This window comes from Saimiri boliviensis, chromosome 14 (genome assembly GCF_048565385.1).
Source record: "Saimiri boliviensis isolate mSaiBol1 chromosome 14, mSaiBol1.pri, whole genome shotgun sequence".
NCBI classification, from domain to species: Eukaryota; Metazoa; Chordata; class Mammalia; order Primates; family Cebidae; genus Saimiri; species Saimiri boliviensis.
The window spans coordinates 4,274,714-4,284,661 of NC_133462.1; the positions used below are offsets into that span (position 1 = coordinate 4,274,714).

At 48.5% G+C, this 9,948-nt stretch overlaps 1 protein-coding gene across 1 annotated transcript; it reads right to left on the minus strand.

Annotated features, from left to right (window-relative positions):
* Positions 1–6,373: 6,373 nt before the first annotated feature.
* Positions 6,374–6,583, minus strand: LOC120362666 (small ribosomal subunit protein uS14-like). The gene has a single exon (XM_039465638.2). It carries the CDS (start codon positions 6,542–6,544, stop codon positions 6,374–6,376), a length of 171 nt encoding a protein of 56 aa, XP_039321572.1. The 5' UTR covers positions 6,545–6,583.
* Positions 6,584–9,948: the final 3,365 nt, after the last annotated feature.

Below are 9,948 nucleotides of genomic sequence, written 5' to 3' on the forward strand. Positions count from 1 at the left end.
CCGCAGCACGGTGACGTGGAAGCCCTGGGGAGAGAATGATCAAGTTAAGGAAAGCGGGTGAGGAGCAGCTCCACCCAGAAGAGCGGGTTTCCCTGGTCCATGAACCCGGAAGGGCCCGCTGGAGAGGGCGCGGCGAGTCCAGACGGACGGCGGCTGCGAGCTGGCGCGGTTGGAGGGGAATGGCTATAGCAGTTGGCACTGGCGCTGGCGTGGAAGTGTGTGGGGTCACAGGTGTGTGAGCGTGGGCGCGGAGCCGACCCCCAAAGGCCTCTGAGGTCTGGCCGAGGTATTGGACCAAATCTGTACATAGGCATTCCTCTGAACTCCGAGCCACCTTTTGAGTGCCAGCTGCTTCCATCCAGGACTGAGATGAAATTATCCAGACCGGGGCCGGGCGCGGTGGCTCACGCCTGTAATCCCAGCACTGTGGGAGGCCGAGGCGGGTGGATCACGAGGTCAAGAGATCGAGACCATCCTGGTCAACATGGTGAAACCTCGTCTCTACTAAAAATACAAAAAACTAGCTGGGCGTGGTGGCGCGTGCCTGTAATCCCAGCTACTCAGGAGGCTAAGGCAGGAGAATTACCTGAACCCAGGAGGTGGAGGTTGCGGTGAGCCGAGATCGCGCCATTGCACTCCAGCCTGGGTAACAAGAGCGAAACTCCGTCTCAGAAAAAAAAAAAAAATTATCCAGACCGCTGGAGGGACCGGACACTCTGTTACCGTAAGCGGTAGAACAGGTTTTAAGAAGCAGTTTTCCTCCCCGTTTTCTACCATTAGGAACTTTTCGCTTGAAAAGGACACGCCGGGTCGGGCGCGGTGGCTCACGCCTATAATCCCAGCACTTTGGGAGGCCGAGGTGGGTGGATCACGAGGTCAGGAGATCGAGACCATCCTGGTCAACATGGTGAAACCCCGTCTCTACTAAAAATACAAAAAATTAGCTGGGCATGGTGTTGCACGCCTGTAGTCCCAGCTACTCAGGAGGCTGAGGCAGGAGAATTGCCTGAAACCAGGAGGCGGAGGTTTAGCCGACATCGCGCCATTGCACCACTCCAGCCTGGGTAACAAGAGCGAAAACTCCGTCTCAAAAAAAAAAAAAAAAAGTACACACCGTTTTCATAGCTACGTATCACATTGTTAGTGCTAGCATAGTAAATCTTTACCGTTATTTTACTGTGTGTGGGTTTTTGTTTTTTGTTTGTGCGAAACGTTTTGTTCTGGAATAATTTTGGATTTATCAAAAAAGTTGCAAAGGCCGGGCGCAGTGGCTCAAGCCTGTAATCCCAACGCTTTGGGAGGCCGAGGCGGGTGGATCACCTGAGGTCAGGAGTTAAAGCCTGTCCAACATGGTGAAACGCTGTCTCTCCTAAAAATACAAAAATTACCTGGGTGTGCTGTCCCATGCTCCTGTAATCCCGGCCACTCGGGAGAGTGAGGCAGGAGAATCGCTAGAACCCGGAAGGCTGAGGTTCCAGTGAGCCGAGGTTGTGCCATTTCACTCCAGCCTGGGAGACAAGAGTGAAACTCATCTCAAAAAAAAAAGTTGCGTGCCGGGCGCGGTGGCTCAAGCCTGTAATCCCAGCACTTTGGGAGGCCGAGGCGGGTGGATCACGAGGTCAAGAGATCGAGACCATCCTGGTCAACATGGTGAAACCCCGTCTCTACTAAAAATACAAAAAATTAGCTGGGCATGGTGGCGCGTGCCTGTAATCCCAGCTACTCAGGAGGCTGAGGCAGGAGAATTGCCTGAACCCAGGAGGCGGAGGTTGCAGTGAGCCAAGATCGCGCCATTGCACTCCAGCCTGGGTAACAAGAGTGAAACTCTGTCTCAAAAAAAAAAAAAAAAAAAAAAAAAAGTTGCAAAGATCATACACGGTCCAGCACATTTTATGCTCAGTTTCTTCTAATGCTGTCATCTCAGTTTACCGTGATTTGCCAAAACTAAGCTACTGACATGATGCATTACTGTAACTAAACCCCAGACTTTGCTGGGATTTCACCACCTTTTCCTCCGATGTTGTCTTTACACGCCAGAGTCCAAGCCAGGGTCCGCACTGCATTTAAGCTTCCTTTTACCTGTTGTATTTAGGGTGGGTTTCTGGTAGATGGCATGTAGTTGGATCTTGCTTTTTTTTTTTTTTTGCCCAAGCAGTCTCTGCCTTTTAAAGAGCTGTTTAGAACCGTACTTTTATTTTTTTTTTATGTCTTACTCTTTTAGGATTCCATACACAGACACAGCAATAAAATCAAATGACTGGAACTTAAATGTGAAAACTCTTTACAATTAAGCCTACAATTATATACATTTATCTTACATGACAATAAAAAAAAGTATATATATATATATATGAAAACAGGACAAATTATATCACAAAAGAACCTCAAAATAGAAAAAATACCTAAGAAATATATCTAACCATGAAAAGTACTGTTCTCTTGGTGTCTTCACATCCGTATCATTGTTGCCTCTGATTAACACACCCTGTACTTATTTTTCAGTTGTCCACTTAACATAGTTGGTCAGCTCCAGGGCTATGTTCCTGTAGCCATCCAGGCAAGCCAGCACCCCTCTCTTAATTCTTAATCAACTCCAGAATTTTACCCCAACTGTCTGTCTGATGATTTGATCTAACAAGTCACTAGAGGGTTGCTTTTTTCTTTTTTTGTGGGGGGGGGGATGGGAGTTTCATTCATGTTGCCAGACTATAGTGCAATGGTGTGATCTTGGCTCACCACACCCTCTGCCTCCCGGGTTCAAGCGATTTTCCGGCCTCAGCCTCTCGAGTAGCTGGGATTACAGGCATATGCCACCACACGCAGCTAATTTTGTATTTTTAGTAGAGGTGGGGTTTCTCCATGTTGGTCAGGCTGGTCTCAAACTCACAATCTCAGGTGATCCGCCCACCTCAGCCTCCCAAAGTGCTAGGAATACAGGTGTGAGCCACGGTACCCAGCCCACTTTTTTTATTTTTTATTTTTCATTATTACTCTTTTTTTAGACCGCTCTGTCACCCAGACTGGAGTGCAATGGCGCGATCTCGCCTCTCCTCACCCTCCACCTCCCAGGTCAAGCGATTCTCCTGCCTCAGCCTCCCAAGTAGCTGGGATTCCAGGCATGCACCACCACACCCAGCTAATTCTGTATTTTTAGTGGAGACCAAGTTTCACCACTTTGGCCAGGCTGGTCTCGAACCCTTGACCTCACGATCCACCCACCTCGGCCTCCCAAAGTGCTGGGATTACAGGCGTGAGCCACCGTGCCCAGCCGAAAGGGAGTTTATTAGGAAGAACTGGCTCACACAATCACCAGGTGAAGTCCCACCCTAGGCTCTCTGCAAGCTCAGGAAGGAAGAAGCCATCAATGTCTCAGTCCAAGTCCAAAAGCCCCAAACGTAGGGGAGCCAACAGCACAGCCTTCAGCCTATGACGAAAGGCCCAAGAGTCCCCAGCAAACCACTGGTGGAAGTTCAAGAGTCCAAAGGCCAAGGCCAGGCACAGTAGCTCACACGTGTACACAGCACTTTGGGAGGCTGAGGCAGGTGGATCATGAGGTCAGGAGTTTGAGACCAACCTGGCCAACACAGTGAAACCCTGTCTCTACTAAAAATACAAAACTTAGTTGGGCTTGGTGGTGGGCGCCTGTAATCCCAGCTACTTGGGAGGCTGAGGCAAGAGAATCGCTTGAACCCAGGAGGTGGAGGTTGCAGTGAGCCGAGATCGAGCCACTGCACTCCAGCCAGGACAACAGAGGGAGACTCCATCTCAAAAAAAAAAAAAAAGTTCAAAGGCCAAACCTGGAGTCCAATGTCCAAGGACCAAGAAGAGGAAGCATCCAACCCAGGAGAAAGATGAAAGCAGAAGACTCCGCAAGCCGGCCTCTCCCACCTCCTGCCTGTTTTGTTTTAGCCACACTGGCAGCCAACTAGACGATGCCCACCCACACTGAGAGTGGGTCTTCCTCTCCCAGTCCACTGACTCAAATGTCAGTCTCCCCTGGCAACACCCTCACAGACACACCCAGAAATAATCCTTTATCAGCTACCTAGGCTTCCTTCCTTCAGTCCAATCAAATTGACACCTAATATCAACCATCACACCGTCTGTGTGCCTTCTTTGGTGAGACGTGTGTTCCGATCCCTTTCCTGTTTTTTAATCGGGTTGTTTTCCTATTACTGAGTTTTAAGAGCTCTTTGTATATTTTGGATAACAGTCCTTTATGAGATCGATCTCTTGCTAAAAGTTTCTCCCAGTCCACAGCTTGTTTTCTCATTGTATTAAAAATGTCTTTCAAATAGCAAGAGGTTTTTGTTCGTTTGTTTTTTTAATGAAGTCCAGCTTGTCAGTTTTTTTCATGGATCATGCCTTTTGTGTTGTATCAAAAAAAAAAAAAAAAAAAATTATCATGGCTGGGCGCAGTGGCTCATGGCTGTAATCCCAGGACTTTGGGAGGTCAAGGTGGGTGGATCACTTGAAGCCAGGAGTTTGAGACCAGCCTGGCCAATGTGGCAAAACCCCATCTCTACTAATGAGAGGGAAGACCCCCTCGCCTCCTTCTATTTCACCTTCTCACTCCTCCCCTTCCAGATGGGAAGGAGGGTGAAGAAGGAAAATAAAAATAAAATAAGGTACCAAAGAGCTGGGGAAATGACTCCCTTTTTAGTTCCCAGCCTCTCTGCTGTCTGTTAACCTTGAAAAAGCTGTAAATGAATGTTATCCCTGCTGGCTGGAGCCCAGCACTGGTTCACGCCCCCACGTCTCCACGGGCCAGGCCCCCTCCTGGAAACACCTCTGCCAACAGACAGCTTGTTGCTTTTGTCTCGTCTCTGTAAGCCCCCTCCCCTGCTGGTCCCTGCTCACACTGCATATGAATTGGCAAATCAATGAAGCCAAAAGATTGTAAGGTCGGATGTCCACAGTTCCACTTCAGTTTCCCCTTTAGCGATGTAAGCCTATAAAAGGGGAGAGAAGCTGCAGCTCGGGACCTCGGTGAATGAGGCTGTAGCAACCCGCAGCTCCTGGCTGAATACAAAGTCACTTCCTTCCTCAGTTCAGTGTTGGAGTGGTTTGTGCCCTGCCGTTCCTGCTTCACTAAAAATACAAAAATTAGGCCGGGCGCGGTGGCTCAAGCCTGTAATTCCAGCACTTTGGGAGGCCGAGGCGGGTGGATCATGAGGTCAAGAGATCGAGATCATCCTGGTCAACATGGTGAAACCCCGTCTCTACTAAAAATACAAAAAATTAGCCGGGCATGGTGGCGCGTGCCTGTAATCCCAGCTACTCAGGAGGCTGAGGCAGGAGAATTGCCTGAACCCAGGAGGCGGAGGTTGCGGTGAGCCGAGATGGCGCCATTGCACTCCAGCCTCGGTAACCAGAGCGAAACTCCTTCTAAAAAAAAAAAAATATATATATATATATATATATATATATATATATACACAAAAATTAGCCAGACGTGGTTGCAAACACCTGTAATTCCAGCTATTTGGGAGGCTGAGGCATGAGAATCACTTGAACCCAGGAGGCGGAGGTTGTAGTGTGCCAAGATCATGCCAATGCACTCTAGCCTGGGCGACAGAGTGAGACTCTTAAAAAAAAAAAAAAAAAAAATTTCACAAAACCCAGACACCTAGGTTTTCTCCTGTGTTCTCTTCTAGGAGTTTTATAGCTTTGCATTCAACATCCAGGTCTATGATCAATTTTGAGTTAATTTTTGTGAAGAGAACAAGGTCTGTGTCTAGATTGAGGTTTTGTTTTTTGTTTTTTTTTCTGGCATGTTGATGTCTAGTTCTAGCACCATTTGTGGAGAGAGGTTTGAGCATTTTTTATGAGACTGTTCTATCTCTGCTCTGTGCCCACCACCATACCCAGCTAATTTTTGTATTTTTTAGTAGAGACGGGTTTTTACCACGTTGGCCAGGCTGGTCTCAAAACTCCTGACCTCAGGTGATTCCCCCCACTTCAACCTCCCAAAGTGCTGAGATTACAGGTGTGAGCTCCTTCGCCTGGCCCCAAATTTGGGGTTTTTTTTATATCATCTCCAACTGCAAAGAACTTTTCGAACGTAGGGAGTCCACTATAATAATTGTTTTAATGTCCCTACCTACTAATTCTAACTTATGGGCCAATTTCAGTTGAATGATTTTTATCCTCATGGGCCCTGTTTTCCTGCTTTTTGCTTATTTGGTGGTTTTTTGTTTTTTTTTATTTTATTGGACACTAGGCAGTGTCAGCATTACCTTGTCAGGTGCTGGTGTTTTTGTACACCTGTAAACATTCTGTTTGTTTTTGTTTTTAAAAATGTTTATTTTATGTACAAAGAACTATCATGGTTTCTCATGGTAGATGTCTTGGATTATCCTTTGAAGATCATTTAGTTCAACTTAATGAAGCCTATATCCTTCGCGTACTGACGGAAACACTGGGGGCACATATTGAGACCATATTTCCGGATTAAACCGTGCGGGTTTGAACATACTCGACGAGAGCGAGAACCCTGGCCAAATTTTCGTGCGTGGCTCCAGCACAGCTGCTGGTGACCCATCTTGCTCTCAGAAAGGCAACCAGGTCAAAGGAAGGAGCTACCCACCTGTAAATATTCTTGAGCCTTGTTTGAGAATGCAGTCATGTCACTCGGAAGCAGCTTGATCCTTTGAGGTTTTGCTTTTGCGATTTCTCAGGTGGGGCCAGAGCAGTGTTTTGGGGATGATGATTCCCCACAGCTGATGTAAGACCCTTCTCAGTGCTCTACCCAATGTGCCTTCAATTATGAGGATTTTCTGATAGGAATAGCGTCTTGTCAAGCCCCATGCAGGTACCTAGAACTCGGGCACTGTTTCCTCCAATCCCTTCAGGCTGCAATAACAAGAGTACTGTGAACTGGTGACTCAAAAAGAACAAACACGGCCGGGCACGGTGGCTCACACCTGTAATCTCCCACTTTGGGAGGCTGAGGTGGGCAGATCACCTGAGGTCGGCAGTTGTAGACCAGCCTGACCAACATGGAGAAACCCCATCTCTACTAAAAAATACAAAAAATTGGCGGGGGCTGGGCCGGGCGCGGTGGCTCAAGCCTGTAATCCCAGCACTTTGGGAGGCCGAGGCGGGTGGATCACGAGGTCGAGAGATCGAGACCATCTGGTCAACATGGTGAAACCCCGTCTCTACTAAAAATACAAAAAATTAGCTGGGCATGGTGGCGCGTGCCTGTAATCCCAGCTACTCAGGAGGCTGAGGCAGGAGAATTGCCTGAACCCAGGAGGCCGAGGTTGTGGTGAGCCGAGATCACGCCATTGCACTCCAGCCTGGGTAACAAGAGCAAAACTCCGTCTCAAAAAAAAAAAAAAAATTGGCGGGGCATGGTGGTGGGTGCCTGTAATCCCAGCTACTCGGGAAGCTGAGGCAGGAGAATTGCTTGAACCCAGGAGGTGGAGGTTTTGGTAAGCCAAAATGACACCATTGCACTCCAGCCTGGGTAACCAGAGCAAAACTCTTTGTCTCAAAAAAAAAAAAAAAAAAAAAAAAAAAAAAAAAAACACGAAAAAACAAAAACACTGATTTCTCACAGTTATGGAGGCTGGAAATCTAAGATCAGGGCACTGGTATCTGCGGAGAGCCCAGTGCCTGGTTCATAGACAGCACCTTCTAGCTGTGCCCTTGGGTGGTGGAAGGGGCCGACGAGCTCCCTTCGGCCTTGCCTATAAGGGCACTAATCCCTTTCTTAACAGCCCCACCCTTCCAAGTAACATAATTGCTTTTTTTTTTTTTTTTTTTTGAGACAGAGTCTGCTCTGTCACCCAGGCTGAAGTGCAGTGCCGCTATCCCAGCTCACTGCACCTCCACCTCCCAGGTTCAAGCGATTCTCCTGCCTCAGCCTCCCAAGTAGCTGGGATTACAGGCACCCACCACCATGCTGGGCTAATTTTTTGTATTTGTAGTAGAGATGGGCTTTCATCGTGTTGGCCAGGCTGGTCTCAAACTCCTGACTGCAGGTGATCCGCCCGCCTCTGCCTCCCGAAGTGCTGTGATTACAAGGCGAGAGCCACCACGGCCAGCCAACTTCTTGATGAAAGATCATCCCCAGGCCAGGCTCATTGGCATGGGAGATCAAGCAGCCTGAATCTCAAGGATGCCTGTGCTTGGGAAGTGGGCTCAGGGGCACTAGAGGGCAGTGTTTGAGAGGAAAGGAGTCAGCCTAGCAGCAGGCCCAGCCCTGGGGCAGACAGCCCACATGGTCAAGAGAAAGCGGGTTAAAAGCGTGGCCCCCAGAACCCCTCCCTGACATGGCAGCTGATTTTTATTCCCCAACCTCAGGCCCACACAGCCAAAGCTGCCTCTGACCACTCCTTTTGGAGCACAAGATAGAAATGATTGACAGGCACAGAGCAGGGGCAGGCCTCACACTGGACTATAGCATCTGGCCCTGTGTGTCACCCAGCACCCACCCGAGCCCCTCGGAGCCAGGTGTGGGTTGGGATTTACGATTCTCCAGCGTGTCAAAGGCAATATGATCTCTATTCCCAGGGCACACAGCACCCTCAGAGCCCAGCACAGCAGAGTTCAGCCACCTCATTGACGTCCCTGCAGGGAAGTATGTGAACATTCACACCGGGCGGAGTCAGTAACGTGGGTTAAGTCATTTCCCACCAAGGCGGTCAGCTTTTCCTGACCAATGAGCTTGGGGATGGCTTGACTTTAGAGCTCTTTGGATCTGTGGATTTTGGAATTTTCAATTTCTGGTTTGTGATACCCATTTGATGGATGAGGCAACCAAGGTCTAACGGGTCAAGTGACTTTCCCACATCTGCGAGGGCCGTGAGAAGCAGGACCAGGGTGGTGGCCCAGGGGTGTCTTGAATACAAAGCTGGGCCCGGCATGGTGGCTCTTGCCCGTAATCCCAGCACTTTAGGAGGCTGAGGCAGGCGGATCACGAGATCAAGAGATTGAGACCATCCTGACCAACATGGTGAAATCCCGTCTCAACCAAAAATACAAAAATTAGCTGGGCATGGTGGCTCACGCCTGTAGTCCCAGCTACTCGGGAGGTTGAGGCAGAAGAATTGCTTGAATCCAGGAGGCAGAGGTTGCAGTGAGCTGAGATCACACTACTGCACTCCAGCCTGGCACCTGGCAACAGAGCAAGACTCTGTCTCAAAAGAATAAGAAAACAGAATGCAAAGCTCGGGACTTCACTATGTAGACCCCTCTCCATCAGCCCACTCTCTGCCACTGCTGTGTGCCACACCCTGCCCTAATAGCTCCTCTGCCAGGCTTTCCCTCATGCCTCAACCCTGCCAAGAGCTGGTTTCTTCCAGAGATCCCTGCTGTGCAGTGATTTATTGGACTTCTCTTTTTGGGGGCTCTTTGTTTTCAGGGGTTAGCAGATCAAGGTGGTATCGTTGTAACAGGCAGCTCTAAATATGTCTTCAGATGCCTGTGTGTCTTTTTCTGTAAATTGATTCCCAACAGCAGGACTGCTGGGACATGGGGCGTATGCAGTTTTGATCTGATCACATACGAGCACATTTTTTTTGAAAGGGATGGTGGCAGTTCACAGCCGCTGGAGCAGCGTGTGTGAGTGCCTGTCCCTCCACGATCCGCCCGCCCGCCCAGGATGTCACCACTCTTGTTAATTTTATTGTATCTGGGTAGTCAAAAAGAGTAGTTTCCCATTCTTTCAAACTACATTTCCCAATTATTAAAGTTTGAATCTTTTTGTCTGTTTACTGATGTTGGAATTTTTATTTATTGAATATTCATCTCAGTTGATTTTAAATGAGTTGTCTTTTTCTTAGGTTATGTAAGCTTTTGTACGTTACATCTGTTTTTTTTGTTTGTTTGTTTTTGTTTTTGTTTTTGTCTTAAGAGATGGGTTTTCACCATATTTGTCAGGCTGGTCTCAAACTGACCTCAGGTGATCCACCTGCCTCGGCCTCCCAGAGTGCTGGG